At 36.2% G+C, this 26,026-nt stretch overlaps 2 protein-coding genes across 2 annotated transcripts in view; one reads left to right on the top strand and one right to left on the bottom strand.

Annotated features, from left to right (window-relative positions):
• PSMD1 (proteasome 26S subunit, non-ATPase 1) overlaps window positions 1-26,026 on the bottom strand; it is an 88,159-nt gene that overhangs the window by 39,815 nt on the left and 22,318 nt on the right. Inside the window, exons 14-16 of the mRNA XM_088844910.1 lie at window positions 24,960-25,156; window positions 23,586-23,681; window positions 21,697-21,761 (exon numbers count right to left, since the gene is read on the bottom strand). Of these exons, the coding sequence (XP_088701036.1) occupies window positions 21,697-21,761; window positions 23,586-23,681; window positions 24,960-25,156 (358 nt within the window). The remainder of the gene's footprint in view (window positions 1-21,696; window positions 21,762-23,585; window positions 23,682-24,959; window positions 25,157-26,026) is intronic.
• On the top strand, window positions 2,733-17,802 carry HTR2B (5-hydroxytryptamine receptor 2B). The gene is made up of 3 exons (XM_055397102.2): window positions 2,733-3,255; window positions 12,072-12,272; window positions 16,910-17,802. Exons 1-3 carry the CDS (start codon window positions 2,733-2,735, stop codon window positions 17,800-17,802), a joined length of 1,617 nt encoding a protein of 538 aa, XP_055253077.2.

Genomic DNA, 26,026 nt, shown 5'->3' on the forward strand with positions numbered 1-26,026 from the left:
CGATAAGTAGTTGTTCTAACTACTTATGGTCCCTAGCCATTAAGCTAATTAAAAAATACAAATATAAAATAAAAACATTCTAGGAACCAATTTTAACTACTTTTAGTTAAGGTTTAAAAAAAGAAGTGAGTGAATGTGGTTAGAAGGGTTAGTATTGACAAAGAATTATATAATAATAATGGTCGGTATTTTTATGATATACTCAGTGAATATTTTTAAAAACTTATCTGTAAACACAAATTGATGAAGGTTTACTTCATACACGTCTTTTCATTAAATATAATGGTGCTATTTCCAATCTGACATAACTCATTTTGCAGACACCTACCTGCCTGCATGAGCACAGAAGCCAAACTGTGGTTCAGAATAAAGCATGATTTTAAGGTATTTCCATATTCCTGAAGAGAAATTCTGGCACATTAAAATTTATCTGATGGTTCTTGAGGATTATTCTGTTTTCACCCAAAATTATTAGTAAATATTTTCTTCTAAAATATTGAAGTTTGAGTTAAAATAAAGCAGCAAATATTGAATAAAATCTGAAGTGCTCAGTAGAACTGAACAAAATATTTTCTGGTAACTTCCACACAGGCTAAGGAACATAAATTTGAAATGGCATAAATGTTATTGCCAACAGAGAAATAAATAACTTAAAAATATGAGTGATCTATGACCATCTTTTATTTATTTCTATGTAGCATGTGGGATCTTTATTTCCCCAACCAGGGATCGAACCTGCACTCCCTGCACTGGAAGCGTGGACTCTTAACCACTGGACCAACAGGCAAATTCCCTATTACAGTCTTTTAAAGGGAAGCTTTGAAAATGCCGAAGTTCTAGTACTAAGCTAGTCTTTTAGTTTAAGGATGCTTAGATAGCATAGCTGCTAAGACTTCTACACTAATTTTCTAAAATAAGGCAGAAATATATTTTCATTACCCATCATGTATTTTTCCCAATATATCCATGGGGGGAGAAAAAACAACCCCAAAAAACTGCCAATGAGTCAACTGCCAAATCCAAAGTTCATCTTTTTAAAAATAGGCAATGAAAAAGTCTCTTCTAAAACTTACATATGCAAGTAGAATTCTTTTATATAAGGTTGTAATCAGAGCAAATTAATTATGTTCCACAACAAAGGCATGAAAACTGCATAAGAAACATGTTTCACTGGTAGTAATTAAAACTCTGGAAATCACTTTAAGGCCCATTGGGCAGAATCTCCACAGAATTAAAGCTCCAGTATCTCTAGACTGTATCTTATTTTTTCTCAATTAGGAAAAACAGCCTAGGGTTAATTGAAAACAAAACTATCTTAAGCTATAATGACAGAGCTTATCACAGTCCCCCAAATTAAAGACAGCTCTTAAGAATATAACTTGAATAAGGATCATGAATTGGTTCAACATATTTAACTGGTGATTTTATGAATTATAATGAATGCTGCTACTCTCTAAAAATGAATGGATCGAAGATGAAACAACCTCCTTGGCACGCTTACAGCTACACAACACATTTGTATGATTTCAAGCACCAGTGCTGGAGGCTCAGAATAAGTCAGCGGGAAGAGGACTCCCACCACAGCAGCAAGCAGGTCTCCGGAGTACATCAGATGACATGCTTAGGAGAGTAACCTGCAAATAAGAGGTAAGTACCCAATAGATAAATATAGAGTTAATCTAAAGGCTTTTCTTTTCTTTCTTCAAAAACTCTGCTACCATAAATTTTTATTTCTATTCAGTGCTTTAAAAACCAAAATGAAAAATTTACAAATGTTAAAGGGAAGATTTTAATGTGGGATTTGTACGGCTTTATGAAAAAATGATTTAATCTTCCTCCTAGCCTCCCCTCCTTGCCTCAGAAACTGGGAAGGTTAAGAAAAAAAGAAATTACTACCTAAAAAAAAAACTGGTTCAAACTTGGCATAAAGTGATGAATTCGAAAGTATCTGTGCAGAAACATGCTTTCTTTGAAAGATGAAACAAGTAAAAACAATTATTTGGATCCTAGGAATACTTTCTCTTCTTCTTTCAAACTATAAAGGAGTTCTAGAAACCCCTGTTTTTTAGAATGAGTTATAAAAATGTTTTATAAAAATGGCATTTATATGAGTATTAAAATAAACCTGATCAGACCAAATCTAATTACAAATAAGAATTCCTATGCTGGTAAATCATGGTGGGGCAGGGGGGTGGGGGTGGGGGGGCTTGGAGTGTTTCTAGGTAGAAGGCCAGTGTGTATGAAAACTTCTGTTTGATGTTTGGAGGTTTCTAATCTTCTGTACATATTCTAAAGTAAAGGTAAAATGACAATCAAGAGTCAGGAAACACCTAGGTTTTCATTTACACCACTGAAAAAAATTAATGTATCTCCCACTTCATTAATTGGAACATATCAGGCACATATATGATTGTAAGAACTGGCTGTATTGTCACAAATGCACAAGAGACCTATCAAGAAGGGAGGGGCTACTAATAAATTCAACTGCTTTTTTAAACTGGGTTTTATTAAGAAGTAAAGAAAATAATGCAATTGATATATTTTATATCTAGGGAGAATTCTCTGGCATTCAAACTCGACTCTGCCACAACAAGGAAAAAAAAAAAGGAGAGAGAGAAACCAAAAAATAGTCGTTTTTTTCCCACAGCTATCAGTTTCTTTCACTAAGCCTTCCGAAACCTGAGCCTCTGCAGAACACTAACCACTTGGGCCTCACCTACAGACATGGACAGATGTACGTACACTTTCATTTTATAGAACTGGAAATTCTATTTTTAAGGAAGGAGTCAACTTTGGCCTTGAGTATTTGGCATGGGTACAAAGCCTTAAAAAAACAGATGACCAGCTTAGCTACTGACCATGCTGATCACTGTCCGGAATCAGATCAAATCAAAGAAAAACAGCAAATGGCTTTCTCTTTTAGAATATTTGAGCACCGCACAAGTCCTGGGCATGTTTTGCAGAGTTCATTTGACCACTTAATCTCTTCTAACTGGTCTGGATTACAGACAGAATCGATACCAGAGAAAATGAAACAGACTGATGAGGAACAGGGAAATAAGCCGCGCTGGGCAGCTCTTCTGATACTCATGGTGATAATACCCACAATTGGTGGCAACATCCTTGTTATTCTGGCTGTTTCACTGGAGAAAAAGTTGCAGTATGCTACCAATTATTTCCTAATGTCCCTGGCAGTGGCCGACTTGCTGGTTGGATTGTTTGTGATGCCAATTGCCCTCTTAACAATAATGTTTGGTAAGTATTTCACTTTGTTCCTGCCATTGAACCACGGAACTATGATATATTATTAGAGAAATGGATACTCATTCAGGGTTTAAATATGAACTTGGACTATTTAAAGATACAGAGAGTAAACAGTCCCTTACTTTTCATCATTTTCTATGGTTGATCATCAGTTTTAAAGGGCAAAAAATAATTTCTTAAACAATTCTATTCCCTCTCAGTCACCTAAAAAAATCATTAAGAAGTCATCCAAGTTAGCAACATTCATATATTCTGAATGTATTACCTAAAACTTATTGTGAAAAACAGACGATTCTACTAGTATTTTTTTTTTCTTGATAAAGCAATAGCTAGAACACTACTGTGAAAGTTAATGTGCTGGGTTAATTATTAATAATAAGGTCTCTGAATCACTAAATGCCAATATAAATCTCTAAACTCAAATTTCAATTGCAACTGTTCTGAAAAGTTTTGCTATAGCTCTTTATAGTTTGTGTACTTAAACTAAAGTGTTACACATGTGTCTTGTTAACAAAAAATTATGTTTAGTTGCTGAAGGAATCGTCTGGCTCAGAAAATCCCAAGAGATTATCCACCTGCTTAATTTTTATGATTTCTGATCATTCATGTCCTTGATGTAGGTTAGAGGAATAAGACCTCTAAGTTATTAAAATAAATGACCAAATCTGAGTTATTACAATAATTTAAAACATAATTAGAACTAAAGTTTTAGTCTGTCATAATAAAAAAATGATATTAAAATGATGCAAGCAGTTTATGATTCATGCATAACATCTCTAGTTATATAATTTGGGTAAATACAATTCTGATGATGAATTATGAAGGCTCCCAAGAATAGCATTAAGAGGGTATATAACTTATTTAATGCTTGACATAAATTGACAGTCCATTCATTAACTGCTGAAGAAGATGATTATTTATAGCAAATAGAGCTTTTTAGAATTGCTTATATGGTGAAGATAAAAATATTTCAGGTTATAGAAGTAAAATTAATTAACTAGAATTAGATTTGTATTTGATTGTATTCAGGTTAAATGTTACATTTTTATAAGTAATTATAGAAAGGGATCTAATATTAACACTTGATCCCTCAAATACAATCAGATGGTGACAGGCTAAAACTTCCCATTCTTAGCTAGGTGTTAAATTCTTTGGTGGGACAAATAGTAATATCTTTTCTGCTTTAAAAGACTCTCTCATCATTAGTATTCTCTCTATCCCCTCTCTTGTAACTTTGTAAAAATCTAGTGCAACACACAACCACGGAAAATGATTGAGAAATATACTCTTTAGGAGAGCCTAAACAATCTTAATTCTGAATAAAGTTTAAAAGAAGTAAATGAGGATTATGTAGGAACATTTATGCATATTTGGTAAAGACTGTACAGGCACCAATTCAAATGCTTATCTCCATGTGCACAATAGTTTAATGTGTGCAGTTTACTCTTTAAATTGTGCTTTGTTAGGCATACAGAAAACGTTAAAATGCTCATCCCAATTACAACAAAATTTAATTGACATGTTATATTGAATAAATGAGATTGAAATGTATTTTAACTTTAAAATCCATGAGTTCAAAATATCAATCAATCTATGAGTATTTGCAAAATACTGTTGTAGACACTTAACCAACAGTTAGACAGTTAAGGAATCTTAAAAGGCAAAGTTTCATGACATTAAAGTAGGCTGATAAACAAAATACAAAAGCAGGTAACAGTGATAATCCCATGTATTTCACAGGAAAACAGCAGGCATACAGCAGCTGAAAACTAAGTTTATATTTAAATATTCAGGGCACAAGATATTCTTAGCTATAAGAGCAGAAAATCCAACATATTTTAACATACAATATGTAGAACATCTTCCTATCTATGTTCAAAAAATTATTATATATACACACTTTTAACTTCATTTTGTTCTTTCAAATGTAAATTTTTAATCACAAAATAAACTTTCATAGCCCCAAACATTTCTGCTATCAGTAATTAAGCTGCATAGAAAGGTTAGCAGATTTTTAAAAATAAGCTAAACTGGGAACCACTATTTAAAATATGACTGCATTAATTCATTATTGAAAATATTCTACTTCTATGAGAAAATGCATGTTGCCCTCTTAAAAGCTTCAAAAGGATGCATTCATAAACTTGGAACTGCCTATATGATAAATGGGGACCCGAATTCAAATACTGTGATTTTTTTAATAGACTTGCATGTGTTAACTAAATCAATGCATTTATAAGAATGTCTGTAACTCTAAAATGCAGGAGTAGATTTTGTGCATTTTTCTTTCATTATAGGGAAAACCTTCAGGGTTTCTTCAGTCTGTACAAACAAAAGTATCCCTGGTTATGGAAATAAAAAAAAATTAACTACCACTATAGTGATAGGAGTTATTTCAGTTATCTTAGGGAAATTTAGGAGAAGGCAATGGCAACCTACTCCAGTACTCTTGCCTGGAAAATCCCATGGGTGGAGGAGCCTGGTAGGCTGCAGTCCCTGGGGTTGCGAAGAGTCGGACACGACTGAGTGACTTCACTTTCACTTTTCACTGTCATGCACTGGGGAAGGAAATGGCAACCCACTCCAGCATTCTTGCCTGGAGAATCCCAGGACGGGGGAGCCTGGTGGGCTGCTGTCTATGGGGTCGCAGAGTCGGACACGACTGAAGATACTTAGTAGCAGCAGGGAAATTTAAAGAAAATAACACTGAAACTTCATATTCTAACAAAATTAAATTAAAAAAAAAAAAGGACAGCACTGACACTTTTAAAGCGGCTTTTACACTGAGTAACATTTTATCTAACCAATAGTTTGTATAATATTTGATTATATACTATTTGAATTTCTATTTTACCAAGATTATGATGACTGATATAACACGGTTTATCAAATAAATTGTGCTACATTAACTTTTCTGTCACTTCTTCCTCTTTGGGAGCATTGGATTTATCCTTTACTTTCTAGTTTTTTCACTGTCTTATCTATAATTCTTAAAAACCATGATCACAAATTAGTAGCTAATAATATAAGGCTTGAAGATGCTTAGGTTAGACATATTTGAGTAGAATGCAAAGGAAAAAAGAGTATCATATGCCAGTACAAAAAAGTCAAGGTTATTCACAGTTTAAGGATGTCTCTGAACTTTTCCTTCTCCCATTAAACAAATTATTTAAAATGTAAAGGGAGAAAATATAACATTTGGTCATCCATTGGTCATTCAGTTCAGTTCAGTTCAATCGCTCAGTCGTATCCGACTCTTTGAGACCCCATGAATCACAGCACGCCAGGCCTCCCTGTCCATCACCAACTCCCGGAGTTCACTCAAACTCGTGTCCATCGAGTTGGTGATGCCATCCAGCCATCTTGTTCTCTGTCGTCCCCTTCTCCTCCCGCCCCCAATCCTTCCCAGCATCAGAGTCTTTTCCAGTGAGTCAACTCGTTACATGAGGTGGCCAAAGTATTGGAGTTTCAGCTTTAGCATCAGTCCTTTCAATGAACACCCAGGACTGATCTTTAGAATGGACTGGTTGGATCTCCTTGGTCATTACTGCCTTCTTTATAACAAATTTAAAACAATGTTTCATGATCTGTAAGTTGAAACAGTATCTATGGTACAGCTGAAAGTGGGCACATAAAATGGCTGAAATATGGGGGTTCGTTTGAAGCAAGATACCATATGCTTTGAATCCTGGTTCTTGTATTGGCTTAGGCAAGTCACTTAACAACATAACAGAACTCAAGCACCCTGTGTGTAAAATGGCTATGCTAAATCTTCCACTGCCACTATCTTGTGAAATTGTCAAGTAGGTCCCAGCACGTATTATACACTAATAATTGGCAAGTATTTGTACAACATGGAAAGGGTTTATATACTTAAATACAATATTTAGATATGAGTTTGACCAGAGATGAAATAAACGTGTAGCAGTAAAAGAGAAAAAAATCAGTATAAATTATTCATTTATATAGTGAAATACTGTTCTACCTAACTCTTAAACAAGGGAGCAAAGCAATTAAAGGCATTTCTTTCTGAAAATGGAAATTTTAAAAAAACCAATGTAAAATTTTCACAAGTATTAAATCACTTGAAACATTTATAACGCTATATTAGACATTTCACCCCATGATCCTTCATATGCTCAAATGCAGTGAAAAAACAACAATAACAAAGAAGCTTTGTAACAAAAATTTAAGCACTGATCTAGCTGTCTTTTCCAGAAGATAAAGAATTTCTGAGATTAAAAAAATATATGTACTTGAAAACTATGTCCTTTTTGGATGTTAGGGCAATTTAGGACTTGTCCTGCTCCAGTATCTTCAAGAACTATGTACTTCAATGAACAGAGTCCCCTTGGAATGGCTTTAAAAACAGTCTTTAAATCCTCAAGAGGGAAATCTTCTATGTCCCAGATTCAGAGATTAATGTCAATTACTTTCCAAACTAACAGCATAACTCAGCTTTTCAAACTAAAAACTTGCCCCAAGGATAAGCAGGTTTCAGATGAAAATTAGTCTATGTCATCAAGAAGCCAAGTTTGTGGTTTAAAAATTCAGGTTTCTATACCAGTTAAAAAGAAAGTCAAATAAACAAACAACTCACCCAAAAGAAAACAAAACAAAAAAGGCATGGCAATGCACATAGGTTATTTATGCTTCTTAGCCATATTCGATATAGTTAAAATTCAACTTTAGTAAGAGGTATACTTTCATGACAAATTTAGCTAAAAGTCGAACAGTTAAACATGTTCTCATGCCCTTTTTCTAAAATAGAGTTTTCATTTTAATTGGATGTATTTTGCTACCGCAGGCGGGAAGACAAACACTGGCTTCATACTGATGATACGGCTCATTGTTTATAAGTGGGAGGGTTTTAATGGCTGGATTAGTAAGCTAGTTTCTGCCAAACAATAAGAGTAATAAGAACTAACATTTATGGGTGCTTTCTGTATGCCAGACGTTGTTCTAAACACTTTACACGTATCACTGTATTTAATCCTCAAAGCAGCTCTATAAAATGGTATTACTGTCAATCCTCATTTTACAAGGGAGGACACAGGAATAAATAAATGATATGATCTGAACCTAGGAGAACTAATTCTAGAATTCACACTCTTAACTTCTTTTACTCTGCTTTCTCAAATGAAATGAGAAATTGTATCAACCAAAACTGTTGTATTTGGCAAGCAGGCAACATTTTTATATTAAATAACTTGATCTAACAGGAGGGCCATAGAATTATATCTAGGGACAAGGCAGAACCCAATATTGTTTTACAGTTATATTTCATATTAAATGATACATATTATATAATTTAAATGTTTTCTTTCTTCTGTAATAGTTTTTATTTAAAAAAATAGAGCCTCAGGAATTACTTTAGTTTAAGTATCTGATAACTTATTTCCCTCAGATTCTTAGATACACTTTTCTGTTTATGTAAGTCTTAACTTCCATTTTAAATAATACATTACGTTCTTATGGAAATAAGTTAGACATAATACATTGCAACAAATAAATGAAATTATAAATCTTTAAAACCTTTTCCAGTTACTCTGAGTAACAAACTTTTCTGACCTTGAGCCTGTCAAATTAATACTAACTGAGAAGACAATTTTAGAATGAAAATATCTGGACCAAGAAAAGTCCTTTTATAAACTGAGACTGTCTAGAGCTATTTTTAACTTGCATAAATTATTATATTACATGAATTCTACTTAGGCAATTATCTTGGCTTTGTATAAAAGATTTCTATAATTTAATCCAATCATCTGTTACTTTTGTTGGTTTCATAAAAACAGCCCACTCACTAGTATTTCATGAAACCTGGAATCATAAAGGTTAAACAAAAAGATCTATCACTCTTACTCCTAAATTTCAGTCTCTTTCTTTCTTAAAGAAAATTCTCTATCACGCTTCAACATTTCTACTGTTATTAAGAAAGCACTGACTAAAGCAATAACATTCTAATGATCTGCATTAATTTTAGTAACCCCTTTCTGCTCCAAAATTGTAGAGTTTATAAATTCATTTTGCTGGAGAACAAAGCTAACAAGGCTTCATAGGCTTAGCTAAAATCAACACTAAAGAGCTTTCCCTCTTAGTTCACAATTAGAGAAGTATGTAGGTCAAACAGTTCAATTCCAGAGATATATACTTTTAATATGAGAGTTCTATCGTGGCCTGCTGCTCATGGCTACTAGATTTCTGACCAGAATTTTCCAGATATTAACTGAAAAGAATACAATCCAAAATTAGAATAGCTAAATAGGCAAGTGTAAATTATTAGCAACCCATTTAAAAGATGATAGAGAGCAGGCATTTTACAAGAGGAAGCCTAAGACCTGAATTATCTGCCTTTTAAAATCTTTAACTATGATCAGAATCTCTGGCTGTAGCTCTAGATTTGAGTATTTTTCTGTTTGCTGCTCAGTTCCAAACCTGAACTTCAGGACAATTTAAAATGCAGCCTCACTTTAAGCAGTTTCCACTGCAAAACTATCTCAGTCATATATGATTCTTTTCGCTCTATTTAGGCCATTAATTTCCTGAAGCTCAGGTCAAAGAATACACTGCTGCCTTTGACTGTTCAAGGTCCTTTCCCGCTAGTTAAAAAGAAAACTGAACACCACAGCTAAGAGGGAGAAAATTGAACTGATTAGATTCTTTCTAAACACAAATATCTCTGCCATATTTTATTTCTTTTGTTTATTTTGAGCAGTCTCCCATTAAGTTTTTTATGAGGAATTCTGAGTGCCTATCCTATGCCAGCAAACTCAATAAACAACCTTTTCAAGAAAGCAGTGCTTCCCAAACACTAATCTGCGTACAAATCACCTAAGGTATTTCCTTCATCTGCAGTCTGATTCAGCAGGTAGGGATGAGGCCCAAGAGCCTGCAGTTCTAAAAAGTTCCCAGGTGATGCTGATCCTTACAGATTTGAAGAGCCTATCTTGCTTGAGTAGCAAGGTCCTAAAGAACACTTTAAATTAACACTTACATTTTAGTAAATTTTGATAAATAAATGCTCCCTCTCACATTTAAAGACTTAACTGTATCTGATTTTACCCATCTGCAAAATCAGTGATATAATCTCTAAGGTCCCTTCCAGCTCAGTGACTAAATTTTATCATCTCCATCCCTTATCCCCACCCCAATCCAATGAAGTAGGAAAAGCCTGATTAAAGTAATTTACTTAAAAGTATGAATTACTCCCTCCATCTGATGCTTTAAAACCTTTTTAAACAATCTGCTGAAGATGGAACCAAGTACAAAGGAAACATTTATTCTTTTTTAAAAAAAATCTCATACTGATTTAAAAAAATATTTTAGTATTCTGGTTAGGAATGCCACATACCAACTGCAGAAGCAGAAGGCACCAATGGTAGTTATTTGTCAGCTTTCCTAGCTTTTTTGGTGAAATATCCAAATATTTTTCACTGAGATCCTACTTGATTCTTAAAAAAAAAAAAAATTCAAGTCTATCTAAATATCTTTCCCTAAATCATAGTCTTTTTTTTTTTTTTGGGCGGGGTGGGGTCTGGAATACTAATCTCTCTCCACCCCTCAGGCTTCCTGAATTTAAACAGTTTACAACTGAAGGGTCTTTTGGTGCTCTGAAATCCTGAGATAATCTTCACCCTCCCTCCAATTACCTCAATCATTTTATACCTGTCAAAGTCAGATACACTTGCAAAAACCAGGAAAAGTTGTTCACATTTCGTCAGTGGACATACAACAATTAAACCATAAAAAGGGTTTAGATAATCTCATATGTACGGCATCTGTTCTACACAGAAGTAATGTGCTTTTATAGGAAGTTCTAAAATTTGTGTGTTTATAAAATGGATTCTAACTGAAATACTGTAGGGCAAATGCTGTAATAAATTTTTAGTTGTTTTAAAACTGCAAAAAAATATAGCAGTGAGTATATATGTACAAAGTACAGTCTATCAAATTCATATATGTATGGATACTCTTCTAAGTAAGTTTATTGGAAAACTACATAAAATATTCAATAGCATACCCTAAACCTGGAATTTTTAAAAACATTTAATATTCTAAAGTGTTTAAAACTGTATGAGGTATAGAATAAATGCTTTTTAAATAAGTTCGTTAAATAAATTACCATGCCTAATAATAAGATGTTCTTTTTAAACCAAAAATCTGTATTATATCTCAAGTGCTTAGAGTGATGGATGGACTTTTGGAAGGGTAACAATCCACTTTTCTCTGGAATAACCTAAAGCCATTCCTTCTGCAAACTTTACTTTAGAACTATTTCTGTCAAAAGGAAAACTCAAGTCATTCCACTTAGTTACTTCACCAAATTAGAGTTTGCTATAAACGAGGTTATGCTGTTAGTTAATGCTAGAAATGAGAATCCCAGGCCTGAGACTCACATGCTAATATTCTTTTTGCCGCATTACACTGCTTCCTCTATCTGGCAAAAGGTATGGTTTTTTTTTTTTAATAGCAGCTTAAAAATTAATTTTATCAGAATAGCAAAATTAAGTTGTAACACTATATACATTTTTTAAAAATTACAAAAGAAATAGACAAAAGAGCAAAGGTCAAAATAATGCCAAAAATGCTAAACTGATTTAGAAAGAGTTATAATTACCATACAAAACAAAATCTATTTAAAAGGTACCATCTACAGAAATGTATATGTTGTCAACTTCATTATCTGAAGTCTTCTTGGAAGCTAAGTCGTAAAATTTCAGATGAACATTGAAAAAGGTTAAAAAATATGTATCAGTTAAAAAAGAAACTGCAGGAGAATATGTTTTTGTTTTTTTTCTTTCTTTCAGAGGCTATGTGGCCCCTCCCACTTGTTCTATGCCCTGCCTGGTTATTTCTTGATGTTCTTTTTTCTACTGCATCCATCCTGCATCTCTGCGCCATTTCAGTGGATCGTTACATAGCCATCAAAAAGCCAATCCAGGCCAATCAATATAACTCAGGAGCTACAGCATTCATCAAGATTATAGTGGTGTGGTTAATTTCAATAGGTATGTGGGGAATGTCAGGGTGTGGGGTGGTGTATACAGGCCTTTGGTTCCTTTTGGCTAGGAGATTATCAGGCCTGGTAGACAGTGATACATCAATACAAACTCCTCATAACATTACATTCATCATATAGCTTCTAAACCATTGTATCAGAAAAAGGGTGAAAAACCAGAAAAGTTCATGGCTTGTTGTTGACATGCAGGAAGACTAAATCTGAAAAAATACATATTTGTCAACCAATCATTAAGGCCCAGGTAGCATGCAGTACTCTTGCCTGGAGAATCCCATGGGTGGAGGAGCCGGTAGGCTGCAGTCCATGGGATCGCTAAGAGTCGGACACGACTGAGCGACTTCACTTTCACTTTTCCTTTCATGCATTGGAGAAGAAAATGGCAACCCACTCCGGTGTTCTTGCCTGGAGAATCCCAGGGACGGGGGAGCCTGGTGGGCTGCCGTCTATGGGGTCGCACAGAGTCGGACACGACCAAAGCGACTTAGCAGCAGCATGCAGAATCCTGAAATTTTATTAAAGTAACACCAAAAAATGACATGCATCTTAAATCACACCTAAGAAAATAAATAGGAAATGAGATAAAAGAATCAAACATTTTATGTCAATATCAAAGTTCATATAGTAACCTTGGTATATAGACTAGACACATCAGTGTCTGTTTAAGCGTTTTGAACATGTTTATAAATTATTTTTTGGCTATACTACATGGCATGTGAGATTTTAGATCTCCAACCACAGGGATTGAACCTGTACCTCTTACAGTGGAAGTGTGGAGTCTTAACCACTGGACCACCAAGGAAGTCCTTGAATGTGTTTAATTAGAAATGTTAAGAGAGATACAAATGATGTTCAGAAATAATTTTTGGAAGAAATTATATTTCTTAACTGTTTTATGCCCCTGTGCCCATCTTTAACACTCAAAGATAGCTGCTATATTAGAGTATCTGAGCATGAAGTAAAGCATAAATGGTAACTCGAATATTTTATAAGTTAATATCACTGAAACAAACAGATTCACAACAGTTACTATGATCATTAACAGTCTGACCAGTATGTTCACTTCCTCCTAGTAAGGAAAATTCAAAGAGGAAAAAAATCAAGAGAGACTTGAAATAATCGAAAGACTTGAAATGCTAGAAAGAAATCAAGTAAAGATCTGACTTCTCTCTCTAATGAGAAACAAAAAAGACACTGGGGTTAAGGGGAAAAAAAACAAGAAAGCAAGAAAGACATTGAAAATGACCTACATATCCTTGAAATAAAGATACCAAGGCTAACCCTCTTTTGAAAAGTTTGGAGGTTAAAGTAAGGAGTGTTACTACTCTGGCTTGGGAAGAAATTAAGAGTCAAGGAGAAGTCTATTTATCTGCAAGCAGTGAGAAAAAGCTGCTGCTGCTGCTAAGTCACTTCAGTCGTGTCCGACTCTGTGCGACCCCAAAGACGGAAGCCCACCAGGCTCCCCCGTCCCTGGGATTCTCCAGGCAAGAACACTGGAGTGGGTTGCCATTTCCCTCTCCAACGTGTGAAAGTGAAAAGTGAAAGTGAAGTCACTCAGTCGTGTCCGACCCTTAGCGACCCCACGGACTACAGCCAACCAGGCTCCTCCATCCAGGGGATTTTCTAGGCAATAGTACTGGAGTGGCTTGCCATTGCCTTCTCCGGAGAAAAAGCTAACTTTGGGGAAAGAGGTTGATTGATAGAACAGAAAAAGTAGTGAAGTCGCTCAGTCTTGTCCGACTCTTAGCAACCCCATGGACTGCAGCCTACCAGGCTTCTCTGTCCATGGGATTTTCCAGGCAAGAGTACTGCAGTGGGCTGAAAAGGCCCCTAAAAAAGAAGCTATGGAAAGGGCATCAGAGATAATGGGTGACAACTGCCAAAATTTAAAGTGAGAGAAGGAAACTGAAGTTCATGTCAAAAACCCCATATCTTTTTGGTAAGCTCAGGGCAATGAGAGAGAAGGAAAGGGAAACTATGTGTGTTGCAGTAGGGTGGAAGCGAGGGGTGGAATGAGGGACAGGGCAAAGGTGGAGGGAAAACAGGAGAAATGGCTTCTTAAGAATTAAAACATTTGAAACTGAAATACACGTTCAAGCCAATATACAGCCTATTGGTAGAACTTGTACCTCGATTAAGCCTGGATGACATGAATTTATATTGATAAAACTGATCAAATTTATATTGAGTGCTTATATGTTAGACACTAAGAATACAAAAATAAATAATCTTTTCACTCAGGAAGATGGTCTAATAGTAAGTACTAAGTATACAGGAAGAAAAGAATAAAAAGATGACCTCAGATTTACAGCTTACAAGGGATCTTACAAACCTATTTTTTCCTTCTATATATGAGAAAAGAAACCCAGAGGTTTTAAATAGTTGGCTTAAAGACTTATGGTCTTTAGCACAAAGGCCAAGATCAATGCCATTTTCATTTCATCACACTCTATGCTGCAGAACCAATGACAATTTAACAACAGATAATGATGTCAGTTCAGTTTTTAAACTCTGTAAAGTGCTGAAAAGAGCTCACTTTCTTCTTCTGGATTTACAGTTATCCCAGGTAACACCTGACAACAGTAAGGTATGAAAGGAGAGTAACAGGGTAAGGTATAAAAACAATATCAGAGAAAACAAACATTACTGATCAACAAGCTGGTTGAGAAGGTAACGTGAGCCTTGATGGGAGTTAATGCAGGGTGGGGAAAAGAGAAGGATGAACTAGAGGTCAAGATAACTTCTACAGTAATGAAGAGCAGCAGGACAAGAAAGGGAAATAACAGTTCATGATTTTAGATATGGGATAATTTTAAGTGGACTTATGGATGGCTTCAGGAATGCAAACAAATAACTGGAGGTGAAGAGTTCAAGAAATAAAAACTTGGGTATTAGAAGAGTCATCGATGAGATGAAATTATGGAAGATGATAGCAATGGAACAGTGGATAGAAAACTACAGCAAAGGGCTAAAACCATTAAGGAAAACAGACAATATGTCCCGGAGGTTGGTAGAGGATCCAGATGGAGAACAGTGTAAGTAGCTTACATAGGCTTTGAAAGAGAAGTGCTTTTGGGGGGTGGGGGTGGGGTGGGGAGGAGAAGAGTGTAATGGTTACTGGAAGTAACAGGACAGAAGGACCAGCGAAATTTTTCTGCAAAGGGCAAGATAGTAAACATTTTGGTCTTACAGATTTTGTATGATTTCTGTCAAAACTACTCAGCAGCAGGAGAACAAAAGCAGCCACATACCATATATCAACGAGTATGGCTGTGTTCCAATAAAATTTTATTTACAAAAATGGAAGGCAGGCCAGATTTGGCCGTTGAGCCACAGTTTGTTGACCCCTAATGTAGAACAGAAAGTATACAGATCATCTTTCTGGTGGTGTACCTGAGAAAAAGCAGACAAAGCAGCAGCCTTTATTAGAAAGGGTTTGAGGAATACATTCTTGTCAAGGTCTCTATGCTGCAATAAAAAGCTGATGTAGATGACAGGAGTATGTTCAGATTCCGAGAAGTGAATCCTTCTATGATACCTCAAGAATCCTAGACGTATCTGAAGATCAACTAACTCAGACTTACTTTAAAATATCTGCTGTGTCAAAGGGAAAGCATTAGGCCAACCCTTGTGTTCTCTTCCTAATAAGCTGCTACTGCTGCTGCCAAGTCACTTCAGTCGTGTCCGACTCTGTGTGACCCCATAGATGGCAGCCCACCAGGCTCCCCCATCCCTGGGATTCTCCAGGCAAAAACACTGGAGTGGGTTGCCATTTCCATCTCCAATGTGTGAAAGTGAAAAGTGAAAGTGAAGTCGCTCAGTTGTGTCTGACTTGTAGCGACCCCATGGACTGCAGCCTACCAGGCTCCTCCGTCCATGGGATTTTCTAGGCAAGAGTACTGGAGTGGCTTGCCATTGCCTTCTCCGTTCTAACAAGCTATTTCACTAATAAGCAAGATCACATTTAAATACTTACTTCATAATATTTAAAGTATAAGAAAATTAGCATGAAATATATTTCTTTCATTTCTAATGGAGGAAAATGCAATCTTGAAAATAAATTTCATGATCCACAAACTCTTAAGTAGCATTTAATAAAAAACAATGAACCCTTAGTTTTCCCTAAGAAGTCAGAAAGAAAAAGTTAAAAGACATTCACAAATATCGAAAGATAAACTGTCTGTTAAATGAAACTGTTTAATCTCAGAGATTAAAAATAGGTATCAACTCAGAACTAAGATACTGCATTAAGTCTTTTGAGCTCAATCACACTGGATATTAAGATAAAAGCAGCTTCTCTTCCATATTCCTTTCCTTAACCTGGGATAGCTCAAGAAACAAAAACAGATACCAAGAAGTGGAGAATAAATGAAGACATTCTCTATATCATGGGTACAATATAGTTTTAGGGATGCTTTAATTAGACAACTGAAACCACTAATGAGTCTCTTTAAAAACTGCAGGTTTGCCTACTTAGATTCTGTTTGTCAAATCTTCCACTGATTAAGTGCTTTGATTCTGCTTTGTGGGTACCAGGAATTAACATATACTAATAGTGAAACGTCAGTAAGACAAACTTTAAAAGGACCTAATCAAAGGTCATAACTCAGTTTATCTTGTTTTCCTTAGGCATTGCCCTTCCAGTTCCAATTAAAGGGATAGAAACTGACGTGGCTAACCCAAACAACATCACCTGTGGGCTGACAAAGGATCGTTTTGGCAGTTTCATGCTCTTTGGCTCACTGGCTTCCTTCTTCACACCACTGGCCATCATGATTGTCACCTACTTTCTCACTATCCATGCTTTACAGAAGAAAGCTTACTTGGTCAAAAACAAGCCACCTCAACGTCTAACATGGCTGACTGTGTCCACAGTTTTCCAAAGGGATGAAACAACTTGCTCATCACCAGAAAAAGTGGCAATGCTGGATGGTTTTCATAAGGACAAAACTCTGCCCAATGCAAGTGCTGACATACTTTTGCGAAGAATGTCCACAGTAGGAAAAAAGTCAGTGCAGACCATTTCCAATGAACAGAGAGCCTCAAAAGTTCTCGGGATTGTATTTTTCCTCTTTTTACTTATGTGGTGCCCCTTTTTTATTACAAATGTAACTTTAGTTTTATGTGACTCGTGCAACCAGAAGACTCTCAACATGCTCCTGGAGATATTTGTGTGGATAGGCTATGTTTCCTCAGGGGTGAATCCTCTGGTCTACACTCTCTTCAACAAGACATTTCGGGATGCATTTGGCCGGTACCTCACCTGCAATTACCGAGCCCCCACATCAGTAAAAACCCTTGGAAAATGCTCCAGTAATATTTACTTTCGGAATCCAATGGCAGAGAACTCTGTATATTTTATGAAACATGGAATGCGAAATGGCATTAATCCTGCCATGTACCAGAGCCCAGTGAGGCTCCGAGGTTCAACCATTCAGTCTTCATCCATCATTTTACTAGATACACTTCTCCTCACCGAAAACGAAGGTGACAAAATTGAAGAGCAAATCAGTTATGTATAGCAGTAATGGCACAATTTTAATATAATGATGAGTAAGATGATGAAGAAAATATAAATATACCAAGAATTATATAAAGAACTTTATATCATGTATCAAAAATCATCTCTTTAAATTAAGAATTATGTATTAAGATTATCTAATTTTCTTTATTTGGGCAAAATTATTCTATTATTAATAAAAAATCATTTTTGTAGTTGAAAATTAAAACAATTCAGCACACCGGTTAAATGTTTAAGACAGTCAAATGAAATAAAATTAATAAATCAATAAACTTGTGGTTTAGAAAAAAAGGTCACCATACAAAAAAAACCATGTTACCATAAGAATTTATTTAGTTCCTAACTGCATGCAAAGCTATGCCAAGAATGAAATAAACAAAATTAGCATTAACCTTGTCTTCAAGGCCTTAAAAGCATAAGGCATAACACAGAACAACAGTGATAAGAGGTCTAAAAATAAGAGTATAAAATAATGATCACATCTGAAGATAAGCTAAGATTGCCATTTACAGTTTGGCTTAGTTAAATGTGGTCTTCCTGGTGTTTCCCACTGTAAATAATCTGCCTGCAATGCAGGAGACCCAGGTTCAATCCCTGGGTCGGGAGGATCCCCTGGAGAAGGGAATGGCTACCCACTCCAGTATTCTTGCCTGGAGAATTCCATGGACAGAGGAGCCTGGTGGGCTATAGACCATGGGGCCACAAAGAGTCAGACGTGACTGAGTCACTAACACTTTCACTTTCACTTTAGTTAATTGCAGCCACAATTTTGCACTGATCAGGAAACTGTCTTGATGAAAGGGGGTAGGGAGGAGAGTAGTTGGATATCACACAAAAGAACAGGATCTTGGAATTACAGCTGTTTGTTAAATGGCTCATACTAGGCATTTACTGAGCAGAGGCAGGTTTACTAGAGGAAGAAAAAACAAATGAAAACAGTCTTGGGTACATGAACCTCATGTTTCTCAAAGAGCATGTATAAACTGGAGGCATGGGACTTTAATCCAGGAACCTAAACTTTAATGAATTTTTAAATAAGATCATGGCTGCCCAAGCTTGCTCAAAGAGTTGGTTGAACTTCTGGCACAGAATTTTTTATTCATCTGTTTGTCATTTTACTTTGCACTGCTAGATGTGGAATGAATCCAATCTGTGTCATTTACTAGTTAGATATTAATAATTTGCGAATTTGGTTTTAACTGCAGCACCTTAGACAAGTTGATTACATTTAATTTTCTTCATCCATGAAGTTTTAGACAAAAGCATTCCTAACATCTTTTCTAGTTTCTACTTCTTATAAGACTCATATTATGAAGGAAACACACACATACCAAAACCCTGAATGGCCTTTCAGAACTAAAAATAACATAATTCATTAGCTGGATCTGAGTATCCTTGGTAGTAGCCTCTGTGGTAGAGATCTTAGCAAAGCCTAAAAGCAGCTCAGGGAAGACATCTGCTGCTGAAACTGGGAACTGAGCACATGTGTGAGCTACAGTAAATACAAGAGCAGAAATGAATTTTGTTAATTAGAGATCAAAGCACGGTCAGGTTAAAAAGGGAAAAAAAAGTTTTCATGAAAGCTCAACTTCCTGTGTGGCAGAATATACACATGAGGTGGCTGAGTTATATGATATAAAATATAAGGTGACTAATAGGAAGAACTAGTAACTAATAATGAATAAATAAAGGAAGAGATGCTGATAAGTAAGATTCTTTATACAGGCCAATAGTTACTAAGGGTACACCTAAAAGAATATATTTCTTATATGAAAATTATCTTCTCATAAAAAACTCTCCCTGAAAGACAAAAATAAAACCGTTTATTTTTGTTTTTAAATTGTGTCTAAACTTGGAGCAAAAATAAGGAAAGGTTAGCATCACAGGTTGGCTAGAATGATACGCCAAAGACAACAGGAAGGAAACAGAACTACTCAGCTTCCATTCTGCTTCCATCTTTTGTCTCAAGAGAATGATTTTTAGACCAAAAAACTAACGTTGTTAAAACTGATCAAAATGTAAAATAGGTGAAGAGACTGGCTACCTTAAATGGGTTCAAGTCTCTAAGCTAAATGAATCACATCCCTGAAATAGAACCTGTGAATATAATTACAGAACCATTGCTGACAAATCTGAGGAAAAACAGAAAATGGCAAAGGTACAAAAGGACTATAAGTGGCAAATATCCTAATGTTCAAAAAGAGAAAAAAGGGATGGGAATCAAGAAATTTAAACTGTGCAGTCTGTTGTAGATCTTCTGAAAAAATGTGGAATAGCTTAATACAAATAGGTTTTATCAGATCTTAGAAAAGAAATCAATGAACACCTGATACTTCTATGAATTTACTAAAATCAGTAATAACCAATTAACCACATACTCTGTTTTAGAGGTACCAGACTAGTTGCTTATTCACTAAGTTGTATCCAACTCTTTTGCGAGCCCATGTACTGTAGCCTTCCAGGCTCCTCTGTTCATGGAATTTCCCAGGCAAGAAAACCAGATCTGTATAAATACCACATCTTCAGGATTTAGTGAAAGCTCTCCAGTGTCTTTGTGAATAAGCTGGACAAATGAGGGTTAGAGGATAATACACTGAAGGAGATTAGTATTTTGTTAAACAACCTCCTTCAACAAAACTGGTGAAAGGAGAAACCTATTAGCATACTATATGGATCTGTGCTTTGCTGTTTTAGCCAACATTTTTATCCAGAATAGGAAAAAAGTATTTAGTATCTGCAGTAAATGGCTAACTTTCTATCTTGCATCTTAGAGAAGGTCCTCTAACCAGTTCAGTGGATGTTGAATGAATATTTGTTGGAAAAAATATATATGTGTATATATTATTTGTTGAATTACATTACAGTCTTTACAACAAAGGTTCATTCCAGGAACTTGGGGTAGAAAATCTGTACCAGAGATTAAAAGAACATGAAACTTATCTTACTTGTTCCTTCAGATTCCCATCCCTACATTACGGTGTAATTTCATCACAATATCCAAAAAAAGAGTATTCAGTATCCAGCAGTATCCAAAAAAAGAGCTGAAAGAAGTACTTTTAATTTTCTTGTGTTGCACTTTAAGATAAAGTACCTTAGTGAAAAGAAACTATGCGAGATCAGAGAGCAGAACTATTTTAAGAGGTGTTATTGCACCTACTGCCACTATTACAATTGCCACTACTCACACCCACTTGACTAGCACTTACTAGTGCCAGATACCATTCTAAGGGCTTCAGATATATTAACTCACTTAACTGTCAAAAAACAGTCTTAGATACTATTACTCTACCTCTTTTACAGAATTTTACAGGTGAGGAATCTGAAATTCAAAGAGGCTAAGTAACAAGCTCTAAGTCACTCAGACTTTCTTAGTACGTGACAGAGCCAAGATTCAATTCTGGCAGGTTAGTTTAAAGAGTGTGTCCCCTGGATCACAACCATACTATAATGCCACGGGCATCTCCACATCTGCAAATTTTTCACTCGTCTGCATTTTAACGAAGCCTATTACTTTTCACTCTCATTAAAGAGCTTCAAGAACTCTACGCACCTGTGTGAAAGACAGCATCCCATTTGAATTACCAATATATCAATACATGGGAAGAGGACTGCTGCTGCTGCTGCTAAGTCGCTTCAGTTGTGTCCAACTCTGTGCGACCCCATAGACGGCAGCCGACCAGGCTCCACCGTCCCTGGGATTCTCCAAGCAAGAACACTGGAGTGGGTTGCCATTTCTCAAATAGCATCCCAATCTCTCAAAACATACTGGCTTCTTTTTCAGAGGAACAACACTAACTTTATTATTGAATGGTCCACATTCTGAACCTAGATAAGATTTCTCAGAGTCAGTTGCTGTGTAACTACTAATACAGAATCAGAAGTTAGAAATTATTACCTGAAGAGAATGAACCCAAGTGATTCTACTGCTGCCCTCCTGACGTCATCATTAACATCGCTTACCTAGGAAAAATTTCAAAGGATGATTACAGTATATACTACATGCATTCTATGACTACAGTTATTATATTACACGCATTCTACGACTAGTATACACTGATAGGAGTGGCCCACATCATTTAAATGTAAATTTGATCTCATTTGTATACTACTGTAGCTATCTTCCTATTCACAGTTTCACTTTCAGCAGTTTCAGTTACCCACAATCAACTGTGGTCTGAATTTATCTACTGAATGGAAATTTCCAGAAATAAACAACTCACAAGTTTTAAACTGCATGCATTCTGAGCATTGAGATGAAATCTTATGCTGTCCCACCTGGGATGGAACCCTGTGATCAGTGTATCCAAGTTGTATTTGTTATCCACCCACCAGTCACTTAGTTACCCACTCATTTATCAGATCCACAGGGCTTTGCAATGCTTATATTCCCTGGTAGCTCAGCTGGTAAAGAATCTGCCTGCAATGCAGGAGACCTTGGTTCGATTCCTGGGTTGGGAAGATCCCCTGGAGAAAGGAAAGGCTACCTACTCCAGTATTCTTGGGCTTCCCTGGTGCCTTAGCTGGTAAAGAATCCACCTGCAATGCAGGAGACCTGGGTTTGATCCCTGGGTTGGGAAGATCTCCTGGAGGAGGGCATAGCAATCCACTCCAGTATTCTTGCCTGGAGAATTCCGAGGGACAGAGGGGCCTAGTGGGCTGCAGTTCATAGGATCACAAATAACCTCTAGTTTACTTAATAATGGTTACTTAAAGTTCATTATTGTTTACTTAATAATGGTTAAGTTTATTTAGTTAACTTACATTATTTTACTTAATAATGGTTTACTTAATAAAGGTTATATTAGTTTACTTAATACTGGCCCCAAAGCACAGAAGTAGTGATACTGGCAATTCAAGTATTCTCCTACTATGCCTAATTTATAAATTAAACTTTATTCCAAGTATGGATGCATATATGTATATGAAAAAACACAGTGTTTCAGGCATCCATTGGTTGTCTAAGAACATATATTCATGTATAAGGCAGGGGGACTACTGTATTCCTCTATTAGAATGTCTAATCTAATCGTTTCTTCAATGTTGTTTTAAAAAAAATATCCCTTAAACTTAAGCAAAAGACAAACATCTAGAACATACCACATGCTGCACTGATAAACAATAAATTTCTAATAAATACTGTGTGATGTGAACATCTCTAGGAAGAAAAAAATAATAATAGTATTAAACCCTTTCTTGCATGGGAAGATGATCTTGGGTCTACCTTCTCCCAGCACCAAGATGATAGAAACATACTGGGAGAAGACATAGGGAATGTCCACTGTGTCATCAGACAACATTATTGAAAAACTACACCTGAACTGGGTGACTATAAGTGGAAAAAGCCTACTGGAAAGCATGGGCACTGGCTCTCCTGTGCAGTGTGTCTCCTGTCACAGAGCATGTCCTTCAGGGTTACCTGGAAGCTAACTTCACAGGCTGTAAAAAGAAGTTGTTTCTATTGTTCATCAGATTTCCCTACCCTGGGGTGGCTGCACACATTCACATAGTCTTGTCTCTTACTAAGGAGGGTTTCCCTTGGAACAGAGTTTCAGAAGTTGCCCTGAATGACTAAGGACTTCTACCCAAATAAGACACACCGTTATCTGGAAAAGCTAAGTGAACCTGGTGCTCAGTTATGGCGGACTGTATTCAATGGGAGAGAATATGAATCTGAGACCACTGGTGGTGATTATGTGGTGTGGGTGTTACAGTCATCAACACATTGAGGGTCCATCTGCAAACTTTCCCTTTCATCTCTATACAAGAAAGGGTTAGAATACTTACAGCAACATGTAGCAGGCGTCGAATAGCTTTGTTGTTACCTGAGCCACAATAAGCCATGGCTACAGTATACATTCCAGATCGTCGAAGAATTGGATCCTAAGAAATAATTCAACATCATCAACTTATTTCAAATAGTAACTTCTTACAGGCTTAGTTGCATCCACAAGGGGAGCTGGTTTTAGGCAGAAAATGAACTAAAAGAGAACTGTTTTGTGGTAGTTTTCTAAATGAATGGGGTAATTAAAAGCTCTAACATGGGAACAGTTAACTCCTTTTAATTCCCAGTATTCTGTGCAACACACCTATGTTGCCTCACACTTTTCAGGATGTATAAACTCAAGCCCAATACCAACTGCCCTATGATTCTTGCATTTGTCAAACAACAAAGAAGCTTGCTTCTAATTCTACATTCCAATTTGCTTTTTACCATATCACTTAATTCTTGGGCACTGAGCAATGAGTGGAAGAGATATGGAGTTTGATGGCTGAGCAAAATAATTAGTAGTTTTATCAATAAACTATAGCAGTGGATTTTTTTTTATCAGATTACAGAGGACAGTACTGTTTACCACTGTCTACCTACTATATACAATATAGTAAAAATAGTTTCACTATTGTAAAAACAAGACACACACACACATATCTTGTTTTTTGTTTTTACAACAGTAAAACAATTTTTACTATATTGTATATGGTAGGTAGACAAGACAGGGGCTTCCCTCGTGACTCAGTTGGTAAAGAATCTGCCTGCAATGCAGGAAACCTGGGTTCGACCCCCAGGTCAGGAAGATCACCTGCAGAAGGAAATGGCAACCCACTCCAGTACTCTTGCCTGGAGAATTCCATGGACAGAGGAGCTGGGCAGGCTACAGTTCATGGGATTGCAAAGAGTCGGACATGATTGTGTGACTAACTTTCACTTTTTAGTTTTTAAAAAACAAGACAAAAGGCAAAGGAAAAAAAAACTCATCCAAAAAACAAGTACAGAGATAGGCACTGTTTTGTGATGAAAAAACAATGAAGCAAACTTTGTATCCTATCAAATGTTTATGAAATCATCCCCAAAACATTATCTCTAAAATAAATCAACTTAACAATTTCTAAACAACTTTTCTAAATCTGCTTATTTGAAAATCAGTGAAGTCTTAATCTCAAATTAGCCCTGCTCACCTCTTCTAATCAGTGTTTTTCTTGACTGAATTTTATTAGGCTTTATATATCTTTTGAGAAGTTTCATCGATAAATGTACCTAGGAGTTCTGATGGGAACAGAGATTATTGCTAGTCAAGGTTAAGAGTTTCTGTAAATGTTGGATATAATAACTGAAGGGTGAGGAAAAGCAGGGAGGAAAGGATGAATAATATGTGATCTCACCTTATCACGGCAGAGAGATTCAATGAGAGCATCAGCCTCTTCCATCCTCCCGTACATCACTAATGCAATGCCAACTGCAAGACCACGGAGAATCTTCTCATGTTGAGTTTCCTGTGCATAGCCGACCATGTCCTCAATAGCCTGGGCATTTTTAGAGCCCAACATAACCAAACCTAGGGCCAGGCCAGCTGCTTCCCCTAGTGAGTAGAAAGCAAAACATTAAATAGTAAGAGTGAAGTATGTAAATAAAACATATTCTACTGGAAGTGCTAACTACTAACAGCTATCAAAATAACCATCAGCTTCTGTAGTATTTTTTTCAAGTCATCAGATATAAAAGAGGATAGTTTATATGGAAGTCCATCCATATATTTATAGCTATTTTCCTTTTAAATTGTGATAGGATACACCACAAAATCCTGCAGTGATTTCAAATGAGATACTACAGCTATATTTTTTCTACATTATCACCAAGCAGTATAGATAGTCCCAGGATACAAGATCACTCTAATAAATTTCCATTTGCAAAAGTAATACAGACCTACACACAAGATATACTATTTTTCAGTTCAGTTCAGTCACTCAGTAGTGTCCGACTCTTTGCGACCCCATGAATCACAGCACGCAAGGCCTCCCTGTCCATCACTAACTCCCGGAGTTCACTCAAACTCATGTCCATCAAGTTGGTGATGCCATCCAGTCATCTCATTCTCTATCGTCCCCTTCTCCTCCCGCCCCCAATCTTTCCCAGCATCAGAGTCTTTTCCAGTGAGTCAACTTTTCACATGAGGTGGCCAAAGTATTGGAGTTTCAGCTTCAGCATCAGTCCTACCAATGAACACCCAGGATTGATCTCCTCTAGAATGGACTGGTTGGATCTCCTTACAGTCCAAGGGACTCTCAAGAGTCTTCTCCAGCACCACAGTTCAAAAGCATCAATTCTTCGGCGATCAGCTTTCTTCACAGTCCAACTCTCACGTCCATACATGACCACGGGAAAAACCATAGCCTTGACTAGACAGACCTTGGTTGGCAAAGTAATGTCTCTGATTTTTAATATACTATCA

Source organism: Moschus berezovskii, chromosome 2 (genome assembly GCF_049115385.1).
Source record: "Moschus berezovskii isolate FMDL1 chromosome 2, NW_MosBer_1.0, whole genome shotgun sequence".
Taxonomy (NCBI): domain Eukaryota; kingdom Metazoa; phylum Chordata; class Mammalia; order Artiodactyla; family Moschidae; genus Moschus; species Moschus berezovskii.